General features: G+C 46.4%; 1 protein-coding gene across 4 annotated transcripts in view; it reads right to left on the bottom strand.

Moving 5' to 3' along the window:
- Positions 1-548: 548 nt before the first annotated feature.
- Positions 549-20,933, bottom strand: part of Cndp1 (carnosine dipeptidase 1) — a 38,815-nt gene continuing 18,430 nt past the window's right edge. For 3 of the 4 annotated variants that reach the window (XM_047526900.1, XM_047526901.1, XM_047526902.1), the window contains 8 exons: positions 19,607-19,695; positions 15,607-15,807; positions 12,727-12,811; positions 7,199-7,359; positions 6,012-6,176; positions 4,658-4,799; positions 1,880-2,027; positions 549-1,095 (listed from right to left, as the gene is read on the bottom strand). In XM_047526900.1, coding sequence (XP_047382856.1) covers positions 1,020-1,095; positions 1,880-2,027; positions 4,658-4,799; positions 6,012-6,176; positions 7,199-7,359; positions 12,727-12,811; positions 15,607-15,807; positions 19,607-19,695 — 1,067 coding nt within the window. In that variant the 3' untranslated portion in view covers positions 549-1,019. The remainder of the gene's footprint in view (positions 1,096-1,879; positions 2,028-4,657; positions 4,800-6,011; positions 6,177-7,198; positions 7,360-12,726; positions 12,812-15,606; positions 15,808-19,606; positions 19,696-20,933) is intronic. The other variant, XM_047526903.1, reaches the window with a different exon arrangement.

Raw genomic sequence — 20,933 nt, 5'->3', positions numbered from 1 at the left:
AAAATTCCTTTGTGTTTACACCATCAAACCCAATCAAGCCAAACAAGATGGTTAACTAAAATGATTAATAAGTGTCGCATTAGTTGATGGCTTTAAATTTAGAACACGTTACTGATGTCAAGGTTGATTAGTTCTCTACCTAAAACTGATGCTATTAAAAGCTTTGAGCAATTTAGATATAGTCATTGAGTAAAATTCCAATGGAGTGAGAGAAATTCTATCAGGGTTGAGTTTGCTCTGAGGATATACCCATGTGCAAAAGTTAGTGAGAGGACCTTTACTGACAGGGTGGGAAGAATATGAGGCAGAGGAGCTAATCAGGTGACATCAATCACAGTGAAGGTTGAGAAGCTTAGAATAAGAGAAAAACTCCTCTTTGCACACAGAATCCCAAATTGCATAAGGGTATGAATATTAATCATTTCAGCTTCAGAACTTTTCAAGAAGCAGGAGAAAATAAATGAAGGGGAGGAAAGAGGTTAATACAGCACCATGCCTTAGTAACTCCTCTAAAAATGAACCCACAGGGAAATCACAGTAGTCAGTGGTAGAGACCAACATTTTTATTAATAAGATAAAAGGAAAGTGCAGGCAGAGAAACAGTGATGTAAGTACTAACAGTCACTGGATGGAACGATTATGTGTCATGGGCGTTTTAGGACCTAAAAGGAAACTGGAGGGATTATGCCCATCACCTTGCAAGGTGAGAGTCTAACTCTCTGAAGAATAGTGCTACTCATGCTTGAAGGGTAGACTGAATCCAATTGCAGGACTACTGCACAGGACTCAGAGAAATGAAGGTGAAGGCAACTGGGAGTTTAGGAAGGCAAGTGGTAGGGATGTTAAACCATTTCAGTGTCTTCAAAATATTGTATTCCTGGTTCAAACGTCCCAAGTTCATTTCAAATGAGAGTGAAAACATACTTGATTGGACCAACATTCTTTGGATGTTCAGATGTCATCTCTGCTAAGGGGTGTGGGAGGGGATCTGTCAGTGGGTCAGGTAGTACTAGAAGTTTCTACTGTTGAGAATGCAACTCAGCCATCTCCAGGAAAAAGGCAGCAAACAACTTGGACCCCTCTATGTAGTTACACCTAACAAAAGGAAAAACAAAGATATACTTTGTTATAATGACCAAACAGAGAAAAGCATTCTAACATTTAGACAGGAAGATTAGATAATATGAATTCAATCAGAGTGTTGGACACTATTCTGAGATTCCAGAATGAAAGGCACTTGATGACTTCTGTGTCAAAATGCCATTATTATTAAGAAAAATGGGAATCCATCCTGGGTCCAAATCCAAAAAAAAAAAAAAAGTCCATTGGTTTCTTATCATTGACATGACCTGAATCTCAGAGCAACACATTATCTGGTTTCTTATTAGTCTGGGAGACTTAGGAGGTTTGTGTAATCTGCCAGTAATAAATGTGTCAAACATACTTAAATACCCTTTGCTGTGGACTGAATGTTGTGACTCCCAAAATTCACTTGTTGAAGCCCCAGTCCCCAGTGTGACTGTATTTGGAGGTGGGACCTTACAGTCAGCAGGGTCAGCCTTAATCCCCAGTGCTGGTGCCCTTAGACGGAGGAAGAGACACTGAGCTCACTGGCTCCTTGGCACTTTCCCTCTCCTCTGCTCCTCCATTCCACCATGTGAGGATACAGAAAGAAGGTGGTGCCCTGAGAGCCAGGAAGAGAGGCCTCACCAGGAGCCCAATCATCTAGTACCTTAACCCAGGACTTCCCAGCTTCCAGAACTAAGAAAATGAATGTCCCTGCATCTGGTGTTCTCCACTGTCACACAAGATGAATGGGCCTGCCCACATGCACCCCTGGGCTTGTGCGGCAGGACCCAGGTCACAGAGACCTGCTGACCTGTTGATTTTCTCATTCTGAGAGTGTTCCCCATCATCGACAGCCCCCAGCGGAAGCATCATTACGCTCTTTTGGATGATGTCCTGGAATATTTTGGCAATTGGAATGGTTGACCCATCCCGGATCATATCTGGTTCTACTCCAAACACTGAAACACAGAAAAAAGAAGGCAGTGGAATACATGACAGGACCAACCCCTACTAATCTCAAATGGAATTATTTGCTTTATCTTTATTTTTCTTTTTTCCTTTTTTCTTTGCCATTTTTAACATTAGATTTGGTGGCCAGGGTGTCAGCTCCTCAATATCATGCAACTTCTGTTCTAAAATGAGCACAGCAGTCAAGAAGAAACCTGTGAATTCCTTCTTTACAATTACATACTTAAAAAACTTTTTTTGAATTTCAGTTTGAACCAATTTTAGAAAAGTTTAGAATTTAGAAAATTTGCAAAAATAGTACAGACAGCAGTCCAATACATCCCTAACTCTGCTTTCTAATGTGTTGACCCACAACTGTTGGGTGACCCACACCGATCGAGAACTGGACACTGACACAGACACATGTGCTGACATGCTTCAGGCCTCACAGAATCCCACCATCTTTCCCTCTTTCCATTCCAGCACCCAGTCCAGAATTCCACACTATGTTTATCAGTTTTATCATTGCTTCCCTGTAGTCTTTTCTAGTCTGTGACCATTTCTCAATATTTTGTTGTCTTTTGTGAACTCAACCTTCTTAAAGAATACACCAACCAGTTGTTTGGTAAAATGCTTATCAATTTGGGATGGTCTGATATTTTCTTGTCATTGGAAGAGGTCATGCATTGCTGGCAAGACACAAGACAATGTGCCCACTATAATGGTTTCTTCTTGAACTAAACACTATGGAAGTGGGACTTTCTTGGGTTTTTTTGTAACATATATACAAACAAATAGCTGTCCTCAACTCCCTCTGGAATGTCACAGTGTTTCTCCCAGTTTTCAAGGGATCCCATAAAATAGTTTCTGCTGCTACCCTCAGTTCTAGACAGAGATGACTTCAAACCCTCTAGCTCAGAGGACAATTTGTCAGTAATTGATTGGTCATAAAATATAAAACAAAGAAATGAGAGAGAGCATGCAACCTCTTCCTTAATCACAAAGCAAGGTGTGAGTGTGAAGGAAGTGATGTACCTTCTTAGCAGAACTGGTCCACACAGTGACCAAAAGAGGCACTCCAGCAGGAGCATGCCAGGCCCTTTACGGCTGTTAACCTTGACATTTCAAACATACGTCTCTGTTCAGCTGGCATGGTGCTCACCTTCTCACCTTCCTAACTGTTCTTCCTCTTTTCTTCTCTCTCAATTTTTATAAATAAAATACCTGCTAAATTGAGGCAGTAGGAATCATGACTTAGACAACTATGGCTCTGAGGGTTGGACTTGACCTCTTATTTTTCATGGCTATGTCTCTTAAACTGATGACCTCATTGGAGAACCAGGATCACAGTGAGCTCTGAGTTTCCAATTCCAGTTCTGCCTCTCTAGTAGTGTAGCCTCAGGCCTCACCTGTAGCTTTGTGCTATAGATCTGTATAAACACTTGTCAAGTTTGCCCAGCTCACTTCTGGGCACACCCCAAAACTATCCCCATGTTCAGACCCCCCCCCATTTCACTATCATTGGCAGGGTGTCCCTCTTGCAGTAGAAACCAACAAGATTAGGTGTTTCTTCCTCCCATCCTGGCATCCAGGACCCAGGCAAATTCTCTCTGCTTGTCCCATCATATGTATTGCCCAGGACTTTGAAGAACATAGAATTAAAATAAGCACCACCAAGGAAATGCCAAACAAAACCATACTGCCTTCCAGAGAAGCAACAAGGCCCTGTGAGATCATTGGTTTGGAGTTGGATGGACTATTATTGGATTTCTCATGTGTTTTCACTTTATACAACAAGTTCCTCTCCAGGAAGCCCTTCCATGGAGATCTCTCATGGCTCCACATGAGACCATGTCTCTCCAGGGCAGTTTGGTGTTTGCATCAGTCAGGGGGTCCAGCTGTGGGATTGGGAAGAAGTGAACCACACCCAAAGCAGAAATGAAAGGCAGAATCTATGTGGGAATGGGTCTGTGGTTAGAAATTCTCAGGGAAGACTTTGTGTTCATTCAAGCACAAAGATGGTCAAACCTGCACATGTGCCCCTGCCCACAGGGTTGAGCAGGGCTCTAGGGGAACAATGGCCTGTACGCAGTGGGGTTTATTCAGTTACTGCTTCATGCTGGTCCGAGGCTCTCACAGCCCCGGGAGAGCAGAGGCCCACAGGGCAGCATGTCCCCTAGCCCATTCCACCAGATTGTACCTTCTCTTTCATTTCTAACCCCAAGGATTTCCTTTCCTTCATATGTGTTAACCTGTTTTTGAATGAATTTTTACATGTTGGCCAATGTTTCCATGAGTTTTGCATCAAGAGGGTTTGAAGTTTTTCTAGGCCCTCATTTTCCCTAAAATTCAGGTCTCCAGACTTGAATTTGTACCCTGGATTTGCCACCAAGATGTGTGCCCTTCAGCAAATTACTTAGTCTCTTTAACCCCTAATGTCCCTGTGTGACATGGAGAGGGCAGCTGCATCACTCAAACCCTGGTGCCAAGCACCCTGTACATAGCAAGCCTTCAATGACGTGTTCTAGATACAGAGAAGAGGCAACCCCCCGCGTTTCAGAAGTGCCTGCTGATCCACCGTCCCACGGGAAGGACACCGGTTCCACTGTAAACTGGCAAGTCAGAACATCTAAGGCCCCACCTCTTTTGATGGCTCTTCCTGCTGCGAGATACTGAGTGTCGTTGATGTTTGCAGTCCACGGTTGAGATCCCAGAATCATGGAAGCGGTCATGCGGTTGGTGCTGTTCCTTTTGGAGAACACATCTTCAAGATGCTGCTTCACCTAGAAGGTGACGTTTCAACAGTATGAGTGAATGTCAGGTTCCACTCGCGCAGGGAAGTAGTCTCCCATCCCGGAGCCGGCCAAATTCCCAGCCTGACAAGCTGGAGCGCCAGGGTGCAGCGCCAGTGGGCAGGTTCCCCACATGGAGGAGAGGCCCTGGGCCCCACCCCAGGCAGCACTCGCTCTTCTTTCCCTCCTGCCCCTGTCCCTGCAAGCCCCAAGCCCGTCCCCGCCCCATTTGTACCACAGCATCTGATTCACAGTGGTATTCTAGTAACTTCTGTGAAAACTGTAACAGATACAAGTACAACTTCTCAATTGGAATGTCATTTTTTGAGGATTTATTAGCAACCTAGTGAATATTCTGGGAACTTTCTGAAAAGAGGGATCAATGCCAAGCCAAATTATGAAGGAGATCATTTCCGCATCCCTCCTTCCCTTGCCTCTTTCCCATGCTGCTATGGAAGTCCTCCCAGGGAATATCCCGTCCTCTGGAACATTTCTTCCAGCCGTTCCTTCAGCAAATGTGTGTGCGCACTGGCATGTCCAGGGAGTGGTCCAGGTGCTGACTGAGCCACAGGAGGCCCTTCCCTGGTCAGTGCAGGTGTTGTAGAGAGAGGGGCCATGCACCCAGGCAAGGAGGAAGGGGCAGAGGGAAGGACACGGAGGGCATCAGCGCCATCTGGGCAGTGGAAGAGGATGACGGGACGCAGGGCCGCTGAGGGTCAGGCTGGGCTTTCTCTACTTTGTTAGACCAAATGGAGGGAATTGGATGACGGGCTGATAATTTAGACATATAACTCCTTCCAAATGATATTTTCATGAACATGACTGCTTTCGAACTGTTGATTTCAGACATCATGAGAAAACTAATGAGTGGGCCTGAGCTTGCTGGCTCCAGTCGAGCGTGAGCAGTTACTGACTCCATCTATGTGCAAAACCAATCTTGCCTTTATGGCTCCCATCTAATTTTTAAAAATTTCCCATTGCCACAACTCCTAATGGTTATGTATTGGACTACTATAATTGTGTATAATTGAGGAAAGAGATTTTTACCGAAAAAGACTGATGCTGGTTTCTTGATGTTTGTTTCAGCTCTTTTGTGTTAGATAAATGATACTTCACTGGTCACAAGTGGACTGCTCAGTGCACTGTGGTGTGTGGGACTCAGAAAAAGTGCTGCCAGGCACGGTGGCAAGGGATATTTGTTACCTGTTTTTCCACCACAGACACATTCATGTGAGGGACTAGGCGGATTGAAAATTTCCCGATCACCCGGCCGGGTATAACTGTTTTAGTTCCAGGCTCATCAAATGTGCCCTCGATCCCATGAATAGAAAGAGATGGGTACCGCCACAGATGCATTAGGACTTCCTCCTACATGAAAATACAAGCGTCCAAGAACATCAGTGAAGATTCAGTGGACTTACATTGTATGTCCCATCAGCATCTACACACCTGAGACCCACTCAGTGGAGTTAAATAGCACCTAACAGCTATGTCTGCAGCAGCAACACACATGGACTTCTCTCAGGACACAGGGCCTCTCTTCCTCTGTGGCCTCCCTTTGCTCACAACGCTGCCCACTGCCAAGGTCCACTCTTTGCCCAGGTTCTGTAGTTGGTCATTAATAGGCAGAAATGGAACTGTTCAGAAATTTGATTCAATTATATATTTCTATCCACAGTCATAGCAGTGATCACTTGTGTGCCACGTTCTTCAGAAGACCTCGAAGAACTCTTCAGAGTCAGAGCCACTCTCCTTTCCAGCTGTGGCTCTCCAGACTTAGTCTGGAGGAAGAAGTACACTTCATACCAGTGAACGCTACCTCTTCTTTCCGGCATGATTTTGCCCTGTTGGCAGTTTCTCCAGGAATCAGCCATAGCTACCAAACACCTTAGCAAGCATTTTGAAGAGCAGGAGAAAATAAAAGAGAATAAACAAAACAAAAAACTAAACTAAATTTGCCAGTTACCACAGCTGGGTCTCCAGAGTTCCCGAGTGCACGAAGGAAGCAGTGTTGTCTTGTAGATCAGTCCCTGGGCGGGACTGGCAGGAGCACGTTAGAAGCCTTGGAGCTGGAGAAGACCTGGGCTCTTCCCAATATCAGCAGCCAGGTTGCAGGCTGGCTTGGGAATTAAGTTAGTAAACCAGCTTGGAAAAGTATGGCTGTGCTGTTAGTCCTTGTCCATGTCTGAAGCCAATGCCTACGGGACCCCAGAAACAGTACTGGTTGGTCCAGATCACAGAAAGGTAGCTGTGAAAGTCAAGATCTGTTAGGAACATCACTAGGTTCTAAGATGTGCAGATTAGTGCCCTCTCGTGCTAATTAGACACTGGGAAATGTGAGTCATTATCATCACTCCTCTTTCAGACTTGCCATCTACTTGTAACCGTACCTTGGTATCAAACAGAAATTTCTCAACCTGGCTATTGTTCCGGTATTCTTCTAGGTCCAGATCAATGGCTTCATACACTTTTCTTTCCTCCTCCATAAGAGGAGCCACTTGGTCATAGATTCCAGGGATCAGAATATGACCTGAGGAGTCCACCAGGCTGCCTGCAAAGTGCATGTAGAAAACAAAGCAGATAGAAATGATGAGTGGGCCAGGCAACGGCTCTCCTGGTGACAGCTGGTCTCGTGACTGTCCCCGATCCCCCTAACCAAAGCCACTGGCAACAATGACACCCAAAAGCTAATAGTCAGAGGAAGGAGCCAGTCACCAGGTGGACTCAGCCAGAGTCAAGTGTGCTGGAGTGTCCACTTGCAAATACAGGGCTGGAACCATGGGTCTGTGATAGATTAAATCGGATGTGGTTCACCTGTGTTAAGTTCAAGTTCTCAGCTCTACTATTTGTATCATAAACAAGGTTAATTTTCAAATTCTATCTTACCCTGAGTTCAAAAGTAATATGTGTTCATTTTAAATATTTTTAAATACATACACATATGTATATATAGATATATACACAATAAACATAAAAAACTGAAAATTTCCATCATCCCTTCTCAACTGTCTCCCTACACCCCCATAAATAATAATAAATACTTCTCTTTAATCAGAAGCATAATATCCTTAAAGTCTACTCCATCATGACCACAAAATACTTTATTGTAAGTAAGCATATACACTGAACTGCTCTTTATGAAAAAGTTTGGGGATCAATTAGAATTTTTAAAAATCATCAATAAAATATCTATAAAAGAAGCACAAGCTGAGATTTAGTAAATACTGCTCACTCTTTGGAGGAAACACTTACCAAAAAATATTTGCAACCAGCAAATAAATTGATATAGATAATGCAAAAAATGTCTCCAGGGCAGCTGAATTCACCCTCAATCCATCTGAGGACTTTTATTCAAGTAAAGGCACTTCATAAATAAATGTTTCATATTCTCAATGTGATTCTAAGACCATGCCGGGGGAGGAACATGACTGAGAAACACTGTTTGAGGATCTTAGCTCATGTCTGCAATCTCAAGCCCATCATCAGCCCCCGAGCCACGCACGTGTGGATATGTATTTACTGGCCATGGCTGGGACGAGCAGACACAGAAGACCTCACCTTCCATCAACGAGGGCACCGTCTCTGGTCACAGGGGAACCATGTGAACAGAGCACCAGGGATCTTGGCTCTATGTAGACACAGGAAAACCAGCAGAGTGCCTGCCAGAATCTACAGTCAGAGGTTGGGTGACAGCAGTGGGTTTCGAAGCACAGGAAGCCAAGCCTGAGGCTTGAGGGTGTCAAGGTGGCAGAATCTGAAGGGAAGGAATTCCATTCTATTTCCACCAACTCCTCCTTCGCCCTCTCCCGGTCCCACAGCACTTCCCCAGACTTCTGTTCCTCTGTGACTGCACTACAGGATAGTGCTGCAGGCCACTGGGCTGAGCCCAGTGTTACAGAACCGCCCACTGTCCCCAGGGACGCACCGTCTGGTGAGTGATTCCCACCCCTCTGTCAGACCCCAGTCTAAGGATAAGTTGCTGCTGGAGGACTGGGACTGGTACCAAGGGTCCACCTCCTCTCATTTTCACCAAAACCATCAGAACATCACCAGTAATGCAACCCCCGAATCTTCCCTCGAGCATTCATCTCCAGACTCTGCCAACGGTGGCCTATGAAGGACAGAGCTGTGAGAATGACGAGATGCAGACCCTGCCCACCATCGGCGGGGAGACCAGGGCCCGGCAGACGTGGGCTGAGGAGGGAAGCTCTGAAGGGCAGCGTTGTAGTCAGCTTTCTCACTGCTCTGACTAAGAGGCCCAATCAGAACGACTTCGGAGGAGGAACAGTTGATCTGGGGCTCACGGTTTTGGAGGTTTTAGTTCATAGAAGGCTAGCTCCGTTCCTCAAGGCTAGAGGTGAGGCTGAACATCTTCATGGCAGAAGAGTGGCAGAGGGAAGCGGCTCACATGATGATCAAGAAACAGAGAGAGGTCTCCACGTGCCAGATACAAATATATACCCTAAAGCCACACCCCAAAGCCCCACCTCCTGCAGCCACACCCCACCTGCCTTCAGTTACCGCTCAGGTAATCCCTATCAGGTGATTGATTCACTGATTAGGTTAAGACTCTCACAACCCAATCATTTCTCCTCTGAACCTTCTTGCATTGTCTCACACGTGAGCAAACCGTAACAGGGAATGACTGTAACACGGGAACACAGGGGCCACCAGGAGACCAATGAGGCTACATGGCTGTGCAGCTGGACATGGAAGGATGAGTGGGCACCAAGGGCACAGTCTCTGTGGTCAACAATTACATATAACCCAAAGGCACCATAGTGTTTTGACAGGAGTGCCCCCAGGAGCCAGGATGCTCAAGTTCCTCCTATTAACATGAACAGCAACAGCTGCCCTGACGTGGTAGCTGGTGTTGCAAACTTTGCCAGTTGTAAAGATGGTGGCAATGTCCTCAGTCTGGGATCTGCACAGGATCAGCTTTCCCAGCAAGTGGTTAGAAGCATCACTTTGAATCATGATTCCATTTTCTCAGGATGCAATGCAGCCCTTTTCCAACTACCAGTTTGGGAAAGTGCTAGTGCACACATACCCCGACCAAAGAGAAATAGCATTTCTTCATTTTCCTTTTCCTTTAACTCACGTGCAGAGTTATTTGACTAGGGAGAGCTGTGGAGTGCTGCTGGTTCCTTTTCTGCATTGGCGATTAGAAAACAAGGAAAGGTTGATGTCCATGCTCTGCTCTGCAGAAATAATTCTGCCTGACAAACTTGTCCTCCCTAGTTCTGTGCCCTAGCTCTTTCACATTGAGTGTTTGGCGCCACTGAGAGTTGATCCCTCTCCTCCTGCTCACTTTCCACTTGAAGTCAGGATCCTGGGTACTGATGCAGTCTCTGTAGCCACCTCCACCATGGTGGGGAAATTCTCAGGAGGAAGAGCATGCTGCCCTGAAAACTGCCCACAGGAAACAATCTTGACACCCCAGAGTGCTTTGGAGTGTTGACAGTTGAAATAACATTGAATACTAGGTATCGTGAAATCGCCCTGGTTCCCTGATCTCTGCCTTGCGGCTTTTAGGAAACATGGAGCAGAACGAGGGGAACAGGGAAATTAGGGTGCGAACTGCCCTTCCCTACCCCAACTCCTGCCTCCTCAGCATTGAGTTTTAAGCCTCTCTGGAGACAGGGAACTTACATGACCTCAGAAGTGGAGATTACCATGCATTTTATACAACAGAGTTCAACAAGTGTTTGTTGATATTAATAATTATGACATAACCAGGTTTGTGCAGACAAGGACCCAGAGGATAGAGAGGTCAGAAGACTTGCACAGGGCAGGCCTCCTCTGGACTACCAGCTTCCTGATGGACACCTGCTGGCCAGCAGGGGAGGACATGCACAGCCAGCTCCCTTGATGCAGAGATCTGCAGTGACTCTGAGGGAGGGTGTGGGGTCACCATGCTGTTGGAGTTTCTCCATCACAGACCAGCGCACCAGCAAGCAAAATTCCTGCTTCTCTGATCAACACTAATGCTCAGCCTTATGTCCCTGTGATTTTGTACAAAGCATATGAAAACCACATCAATGGCACAACCCAGAATCCCTTTGTCATGAACTCTTTGATTTGTATCGAAAACTAACAAAAGTAAAACCATGTGTTTTCATTCTGTTCATGATCCTGACCTCACTTCTCATTAGCAGAGTCATATGCACTTGTGTGACTGAATGAAATTCCATGCCTAAGGTCTGACGGTATGGAGATGTCAGGCAGCCATGATGCTAGAGGGAAAACTCAAAATGTGTTGCTAAAGATTTGATGATGCAGTTTCCAAGGAAGAGGAAATAAGTTCTAGTAAAGTAGAAAATTAACCATTCCCCACCCACTATTAGGTTACATGTCATCTAAATTCTGGAAATCATTTAAAGTCTTTGAAGGTGAATAGCTGGTTGATTCTGAATGAAATTGTCCAACATGGCAAAAACAGTCTGAGAGTTGTGTTACAGGAAAACTAAAAGACCATAGAAGAGTAGATAGGTAACAGGTAGGTAGACAGTAGATAGATAGATAAATAGAAATGGAGATAAATTTCACTATTTAATTTGGGGCAATAACAGTGGAAGTTCTGCCCATAAAGATGATGCCAAAGACAATGAGGAGACCTCCCTTACAGCTTGTTCATGTGGGCTGACTACCAAGGCCAAGGGAGTGGGGGCATGCTTTTTGGCAATTTTTCTGTCCAAAGGACATGAGATGATATTTGCATAAAGAGTCATGCATGATAGAGGGACAAGCTGAGGTACTATGGGGCCTAAAGCTTATGCAGACTTGTGAACTGCTTCTTTTACAAAAAAGAACACCAAGTGTGAATATAAATTGTATCCACCAAATGTTGATATGTGTACCAGCCAGAATGTGGAGGGGATCCTACAAGGGAGTGTCCTGAAGTTAAAACCTCCTTAGCTTCCAGGGAATCCATCATGAGCAGCCCTGATTCAGGGAAGAGCTACCAAGTGGGTCAAGCTTGAGAAAATTGGCTTCCTGAGGAAAACCTGCTTGCACGTATCAGTCTACCCACAGGAGATGGGGAGCAGAGGTCAGTGCTGAGTGCCACCAGCCAACACAGTGGCATCCTTGTGCCAGTTGGGAACACAGCAACCTTGGAAAATGAAGCCAAGCAGTGCTGGCATGTTTGGCACCATCTCCGGAATCCTTGGGAAGGTCAGAACTGCTCTCTCAGCTGGCAAATCAGTAGTCGCCTGCAGACACCCTGTTCCAGCCACCACAGTGAGTGTGCCTGAGAAGCATCTTACAGGGCCCTCAAAACACACTTACTAGGCAGATAGATTATTATGCCCGTTTGCAGATGAGAAAACCAAAACCTCGACAACTTAAGTAGCTTGCCCAATGTCATGCAACTGGTCTGTGGCAGAGCAGGGACACAACCTGGGACAGCCACCCAGAACCCACCTGCTTGATGCATGGCCTCCTGTGCCAGGGTGGGCTGCCATAGCTCCCTCTATGGTGTGGCACAATTGGCTGCTGGGAGAGTGTCAAGGGCCTCACCTGCAAGGTGGTTTTCCCTTTGGTCATCATTTTGTTGATTTTTCTGCAGTCAAAAAGTCATGCCTGCTCTGCTCTGGACTTTGTGGTGCTGCTGGCTTGGGACCACACCCTCTCCCACCCCTTGTTTGGGAAGCCTTTCAGCACTGTTTGCCTTGCATATGGCTGGATGTGTCATAATATCCACTAAAAGTAAAGAGTTTCCTTCCATGAGAAGAAATAGCATGAACTTAATTCTATGCCTAAGGAATATGCAGCCATGGGGAGAGAAAGTGGTATTTCTGTGAACTACACCCCTCTTCAGAGCCAGTTCAGAAACTGAAAGAGGCCAAGAAAGTCAAACAGAACTGAATTTGAGTAGATTCTTTGGTGCTTAAAAGGGGAAATGAAACAGCATTACCGAGAAGAGCAACCAAGTCAGCCACTGGCTCATTGAGGATGCCACCAAAGGTTCCTGAATGAAAGTCTCCATCTCTGCATTTCACCTGGGAAACAGTAAAAGAGAAGAGATGTACTTACCACCTTGGGTCCTTCCTGGTGGAAGGCATGCCCCAGGGGTGCCCCTGAGGACTCAGCCAGGTGACCTCCAGACCTAACCTCACTGCTTGTGCTTCTCAGTCTCGAAACTTGGAGATGCCACCCTTCTCTTTCCTGAATCCCCTGAGGCTACTTCATTCCCCAACCACTCCACTGACCTGATCCTATTGGTCAGGTTCCCCTTGGCCAAATTATTGATGTTCTACAGCTGTCTTCCTGGCTTCAGCTTGTACTGCAAATTGCCTCTCTGAAAAATGCCCCTCTCGGTTTCTGAGGAACTTTCTTCTCTTTAGTCCCTTCCTGCCTGTACAACAATCCTCTTGCTGTCTCTTTCAGTAATTCCTGTTGTTCCTCCCACCTCTGCTTCTTCCTTTCTGCCTGGAGGACGCCCGGATATCATTTCCTGCCTCTGTCCTTTCCATGTTCCTTGCTAGAGGTCGGGCCTACATCTAAGCCCAGACCTGAACATTTTGGCAGCTTACAGTGCATTCCACTTGAGTGTGCCTCAGGGCACTGCTTCTGGTTTCTGAGATTCAGTAGATTTAGAAATGAATCCAACATCTTCTCCTGCAATTACTTTCTACCAGCTTGATTTCTCCTATGGACACAAGCCCAATCAGCTACCAGTTTTTAATGAGTTGGTTTTTTAAATCATCTTTTCAGTTCCTTCCCTCCTGGTCAGCTCCAATCCATCTTTAATTTGCTGCCAGATGAGTCTTCCATTTAGTCACTGGCTCCAGACTTTGTTTTAGGAAGTAATAACACTAACTAAGGCACTTTGGAGCTTACAGTCTCACTTCCGAAACCCGAAGCTACTTATCATCCTACCTTCTGATCCTGATTTCTTTCCGCTTTCTCTGTTTCCACATTACTACCCAATCTTGGTCCTCATCAGGTTCCTTGACCCTTCCAAGATTTCCCAACCTATTGATTTCCTGTTTGTCTTCCCCTCTTCAACCTAAACGCCACAACTGATCACCTCAACCTCTCTGCAGTCCACATCTTGATTTGCTTTTCCCTGTTCTCTCCATCACACCCATCTGGAATACCCCCAACCTAGATCCACCATACCTTCCTGGGTCTTTTCTGGCCCTAGCTACTGAGCACAGATGTGGAGAGGTGTCCAGGAACAGTGACCCCCACCCTTACACTGTGGACGCTTCCTGTCTAGTGGGTCCTCTTCCCCATCTCCATAGCAACCACTTCAGACCATCGCTTCTCAGCAGGTACACTCACTTTCTACTCAGCAGGGGAAATAATGGAAACCAACAACAAAAGAAGGTGTTGCCTGACTTTCATCTCTCTACCTACCCTCCACCCCAGCAGAAGAGGTTCATACCTTCCTTAACTAAGGATCCTCATTCCCTCCCATCTCCTCAGGCCTTTGGTCTCATAGATACACCACATTTGTCCCAGGCCCCTGCTGCCCCTCCTTCCCACTGCCTCCTCGGGCTCTCCGGGGCTCTGTGCTCCCTCCAGCTATTGACCCATCTTTCCTTCTTCTCTCAGTCAAGTTTCCTGGAAGAGCTTTGTGTAAGACATCCTTGCTACCTATTTTCCCTTTCACTCCCACTTCATCTCTGGAGACACCTGTACCTCCTGGCAGCAAATGCCCTGAGAGCAGAGACCGCTTTTTTCAGTCCTGTAACCCTTTTGGGGCAAAGGGCACACATAGTTTTTCAAACACTCAGAGTGCACCATGTTTCTATCTGGGCTCTCACATTTGAGTCTCATAACTGCCTGGGTTCAGATAGGTCATGTCAATTAGTAAATCTACATATTGTTATATGAGGAAATAGACGAAAGTGGCTAAATTATCAATCAGTTAGCCAGGAGGAATTTTCTGATTCTAAATTGTATGCATGATCCCAGGTTGCCTGTATTAATAGAAAAGGGAAAAGAAGAAAACTCGTGCGTCAGACCTGAATATCCCAAGGACTAATCACAACAGGTGGGGGCAAGGGGATGGAGGCAATGGGAGGGAATGAACTCAAGTGCCAACTTTCCCGATGGTGAGGCCAGGGACCAAAGGACACTCGGTGAGGTGATGAATGATGGGTCAGGAAGATGAAGATGATTCAAGAGGAAGTAAAATGCTGACACCTCCAGAGCGCACCCCTCCTCCTCTGCAGGGGAGCCTCCCCTCCCCGGCATCCTATCCATAAAACTTTCTGCACTTGCCTCAGCGTTTCTCAGGTGTTCGATCCTCAACACTGGGGAATGGAACTCAAACTTGATGGTCAACACTGGTATCACCTTCACCTTCAATAAATCTGTACTTTTCCTGTTAACTTCTGTGGGTCTTGCTCAATTCTTTGTTCAGGACACCGAGGACCTGGACCCTAACTGGACACCCCAATGGCAGCACCACCAGACCTGGCCAACACTCGCCATGGTAATGTTAAGTGTTCCCAGCCTTGGGCCAGGCAGTCCTCCCTATGGCCTGCTAGTCTGCCTCTATAGTCCACAAGCATGGTCCCTAGACCTTTGGGGTTGTGAGTCATACACCACTTGGAATCTTCTCTCCTCTCCAGGATAAAAAAAAAAATGCACATAAACCTCATCCACTCCAATTTTGGAGACTTCATGACTGTACCCCCAAACCCCAAGACCTTTGTGACTCCCCCCCAGTCTGTGTTGCAGGTAAGAGCTTCCTGTCTTCCTCTCCAAGATCCCAGAACAGGTTCCTCCCCACTGTCCACAGCCCCAGATACCTCACTCTGTGCACATTGCCCACGGATACCTCCACCATGAAGTAGCAGTTCCCTCGAGTCCCATAAATGAGCGCAGGCTTTGTCCGAGTGAGCCACAGATTATCTGAAATCACAATGTAGTCCACGCTGGAAAGGAAACCGTCCTTTTCTTTTTTCATAAGTTCCTCTAGGGCAACAGAACCAACTTCTTCCATCCCTTCAAGGATGAACTTGATATTCACAGGGAGATCCTGGGTACACAGAGAAGGAAACCACTGCATGCCCTGCCCACTGTTTAAACCTCCAGGATGCATTTGTATTGGACAAGGGTACATTGAATTGTTGTTCACATTCAACATATGGAACATTTACATTTCCAGCATCTCTGTTTACAGCAATGACATTCTAACCGAGATTTCGAGATTGCAGAGGAAAATGCAACATAAGGCCTAGTGAATGAAGTCCAATATGACCCATGAACTTAATGCTTTAATATGGAATTTGAAGAAGAAATTTCTAGAGAAAAAGCAACATTTGCAGTACTGGGCTTTTCTGAGTTCTTGTGGGGGGTGGGTGGCATTTTCTTCCTTCTCCCCAAAAGGAACTTCTAAAGAAAGGTTACTCAATTACAAATTGCTCTTCTGTCCTCACATTTCTGCATATGGTAAATTAGAATTTTTTTCCTTTGAAAGATTGTTAAGCCTCAGGATAATTTTTATTTCCAGTATCTGTTATTATTCAGCTATGATTTCAATCTGCCTTTTAACTTATTCAAAGGCTTTGATCTTGGAGCAAAAAGGAACTTGAGTTTTTCTCTAGTTAATATTAGGGCATAGAACAGCTCCTTTAAAATTTTTACAACATGCTTCTTTTCCCATCCAGTTTTGATCCTCTTTTCTCTGTATAATTTACAGCTTCATATCTTTGAGAGCCACATTAAGAAAAGAGATCAAGGTCTTTTGCTAGAGCACAGAACTTGAGCAGTAATTAGGTGTGGATGATTGGCACGCACAAACACGCTCATCAGTCCTAGTAAGTGCTTGGCTCGTGGTGGGTCAACAAATGCAGGTTGTGTGTTAGAAGATAAGTGACCTTCAGTCATTCTGCTAGATAAGGGCATTTTGGGATAATGATTTGCTTAAATGTGTTAATCACTCACTGTGCATCTCAGGAAGTAGAGCTCAAGTTCCGAAATGTTCAAAGGTTCCTTATTAACACTTAATGAGCACAATTGCTGAGATGTGATTGGAAATTTTGAGAATTTGCTGGCAAATCACATTTAATAAAACATAAACCCAATCAATGACGACTAAGTGTTGTGGGACAACTGAACCAGTCACCAAGTCTGCATTGGGTATGCTCTGTTCCTCAGGTAACTAAGACATGTCACTTACAGGTGACTCAGTTTCCTACCCATGAGATCTGAATATTAATGCCCACTCTGCCACTAGTGATATATCCCTGTGAGGAAAGGTAAGTGGTAGGCAAGAAGAAAAGGAAGAGGGGAGGGAAGAGGGAAAATATTGGTTCTCAGGAAGGGCCTGGTCCCACAACTGGACCTTTGCATGTGTTTCTTCGTTTAATCTTCTCAGGAAAGCTGTTTCTTGTTCCCCTTAATGAGGGTCATGAGGCTCGGAGAGAGTAGCAGACTTCCACGGGTAGAGACTCTCCCCTATGTTTTGTTGTAGGTATGTAATTTTCAGAGTTGAGTTAAAAATCAAAGCAGATTTTTACCTTTACATGGGGGTCTTAAAATAAGCATTGGTTATGAATATGATAGAAGGAAGGCAGGTGAGTGAGGAAGAGGGGTGGAAGAAGTTAGGCCACGTTACACGTTCAGGGCTGTTCAGTTAAGCGGGCGTGATGGATAGGAAGACAACTTTGCAGTGATCAGCAGGACCCAGCAGAGACGTGTTCTAAGTACTGAGCTCATCTCTCTCAGGGAGCTAAAGGTGTTGAGGGGTTACCTCCCTTCTCAAGGCCTACGTCTCAGGAGAAAGCAAACTCCTGGGACAGAAGCCCTGGCGTCTGCTCTGGTGGGCACCCTTCGGGAGAGGTGCTAGTGGAGCTTTCTGCCGGGGGGCCTGGGCAGAGCTGGCGGTCCCTCACGGTCGTGTTCGCCCTGTGGTTCAGTGCCCGCGACTGAGCCTCCTCCCAGCTGTCCCACGTAGGTGAGATGAACCAACAAGACTGAAGGCCAACCTCCTCTCCCTCAGAAGGTGCACCCATTCCTGTCCGGCGTGGGAAAGATGGGCAGGGTCAGCTCTGTTAATGGAGCCATTTTCTCTTTTGCTCATCATCCCAACAAATGGGCCCCGTTATCCTCTGAAATATTTATTGTTGAATGCGCTTGATGCAATTACCCAAGAATGTAAGAGGAGGGAAAGGCAGAAAGGCTGTAGATTTTTAAGGTTAGCGCAAAATCCTAAAATCCTTCTGCACCATCGTGAATGCTCCGTGGGATCAAATCTAATTCCTCACAGCTTCTACCCCCCATGAAGCCAGCACAAGGCCTCCTTGTTGTGATCATATCACACTGAACAACGTCTACATCAGCTACTTCTGAGTCTTTGTGTAAAGTGTCAATCCCATCGTTTAAAAATTGCTGGCATCAGACTTCCTGTCCAAAACTGCACATCAAGGAACATTCAGTAATGGGCACCCAGTAAGCTGGGTGTGGGCAGAAGAGAAACTGGTCCAGAGCCCTGGGGAGCTTCCTGGAATGCGGAGGCCATCTCAGCTTGTCCCAGGGCTCCTGTGTGAACTAGGAGTGAGGCACGAGTCCGCAGGAGCTTGGAGCCTGCCCTTCAGCCCTAGGACGCTTGCCATGCCTGGAGCTCAGTGTCCCCTTACTGTAAAGTCCAGGGAGCAGCTAGCAGCTGGTTTTCCTTGGGGAGGAGTCTTGGGAGCTGGGGTGAGTGAGTGTCTGCCCTTTCCCACACCATTCCTGGCCTGGAACAGTGGCGAGAACCTGACCAGCAGGTGCCCACGTTCCCTGGGGAGTGAGGAGGGCCAGTCTCCCGGCCTCAGCTTGTACCATCCAGACAGGCCACGTCCACATGCAGTGGGAGTGGCAGCAAAAGGACAGTTCAAATCAGTGACTCATTCTACAGAACGGGGTTCAGGGGCTAGAGAGATTAAGTCACTTGCCCAGGGCCACACAGCTGGATTTGATCTCAGTGGGAGTCTAAGCACATTCCTTAGGAGGAAAGACTGGTTGAAGACAAAACCATCCTTGTGAGAACAAGGCATGAGACAGTTAAAGACCTAGCTGGGCACGGTGGCACACGCCTGTAATCCCAGCGGTTTGGGAGGTTGAGGCAGGAGGATCATGAGTTCAAAGCCAGCCTCAGCAACTTAGCAACTTAGCAAGGCCCTAAGTAACTCACGAAACACTGTCTCTAAACAAAATATTTAAATATTTGGCTTGGTGGTTAAGTGATCCTGGGTTCAATCCCTAGTACTCCCCGCCCCGGAAAAAAGACACAAACCTAGACCCAGCAGTGATGTCCTCTAGTGGCCAGAAAGAGTGGGCTCACCCCCAAAGCTGCTCCTGGCTTTCCCTCCATAACCCCAATCCGGGCTGTTAGGGAAAAGGCCTAAGGATTCAGACAGAATGTCAGGCGGCCGAGATTTCTGCCTACATCACTCATAAAGTCGGTAATGCATTTTAAAAAACGCATGTACACCCCTGTGAACAAAATCACGCCCTATGATACGAAGGAAAAGAAGATGTTTTTAAAAAGACAAAGAGTTTAGAAAAAGACAACTTGCAGCAGACAGTGACGTGGTCACAGGCTCATCAAGGTGGTGTTTTGTTTTCAAGGTGTTTGACGGCACAGGCTGGAACCACGCTCAGGGCACATCGCTGCCACCGGCTGGGCTGCTTGAGCAAGGTCCCTAGGTTCTCAAGCCTTCCTCGCCCATCTGTTAGCCGGGGGTAAGGGAGCATGCGCCTCCCAAGGCGCCGGGAAGCGAGTCACACACAAGTTCACTGTCCCCGGAGGGCGACTCAGCCTGGTATCCCCCACCTTGCAGCTGGCCACCTACTTGCTCTAGGGCTCTGAAGGCGCTCACGGCATGAATCCAAGCCAGGACAGGGCCTTTGTTGTCTGTTGATCCTCGTCCGTACAGCTTCCCTTTAAAAATAGGAGAAAGATTTTAAAAATGCATTGACACCTCTGCCAAGCTGAGAGAGTTGAAAACCCATGTGATTTCATGGGCAATACTTTAACCACACTTTCTAATATTCCGGGCACACATCTTTCTCTGAAATTGCCAAGCGTGATTTTTTATGTACCACATGGCAACAGCTAGTCAGACGAAATAAGCTGATTTTAAATAAATGGATTCCACTGGCCTCAGTTCCAGAACCAGGGGTTCCACCATGTTTGTTAAGGGGACCCAGGGTGGCTGCAGAAGGCCCGTGTGGAGCCGCGTGCTCCAGAGTTTTACAGTTGAGGGAAGAATGAAAACGGTCTGTGCATCTCTATCAGCTTTTCTTCTTTTCTTCATAAAATACAAATTATATTTGGTATTTTTAAAAAGGAGAGGGTGCGAATGAAGTTTTACTCAGGCATAAGGAAGAGTGTAATTAGGGCATTTGCAGGTCACAGGACGCCTGCAACTGGAGATCGTCATGCTAAGTGAAATAAGCCGGACTCAGAGGGTCAAGTGTTTCCCCTCCTGAGCAGGAACTAGAGGAAAATAAGGGGGAAGAGGGGAGCTGGACATCAAAAAGACAAAGGGAAGATCGTGGAGCAGGAGATGGAGGGAGGCGGAATGGGAAAGGGGAGGGCACGCAGAGTGAACCTGACAGAATCACACTGTGTGCAGCGTGCAGTTTCACCACAGGCAATTCCACTGCATGCATATCTATAACGTAGCCATAAAAAATAAATAAGTGAGTGAAACGAAGACCAGTAAAGTAGAGGAAGGAGAAAACGGGGAGACAGAAAGGGAGGGAAGGGGGGCACAGGGAACTGAAATGGAGTAAATTAAATTCCAGGCAAGTATGATTTTGTCAAGCTGAACTCAGCTACTAGGCATAGCTATAGTGCCCTAATAAAAGGAAACAATCACATTTTAAAAAAGGAAAGGTAAGCTGGGTGTGCAGCCTGTTGTCCCAGCAGCTCAGGAGGCTGAGGCAGAAGGATCACAAGCTCAGAGCCAGTCTCGGCAACTTGTGAGGTCCTAAGCAACTTAGCGAGACACTGTCTCAAAATGAAAAATTTTAAAAGGGCTGGGGTGTGGCTTGGTGGTTGAGCACTGGTACCAAAAAATAAAAGGAAAGTCGTCACCTAGACAACAATTTTACTCAGGCCCCAAAAGCCCCCATGCAGGGCACAGAGCTTCTTAGTTTCTTTCTTAAATGAAA

Source organism: Sciurus carolinensis, chromosome 15 (genome assembly GCF_902686445.1).
Source record: "Sciurus carolinensis chromosome 15, mSciCar1.2, whole genome shotgun sequence".
NCBI lineage: Eukaryota > Metazoa > Chordata > Mammalia > Rodentia > Sciuridae > Sciurus > Sciurus carolinensis.
The sequence above is the reverse complement of the archived record's forward strand: the minus strand, read 5'-3'. Positions and strand labels throughout refer to the sequence as shown.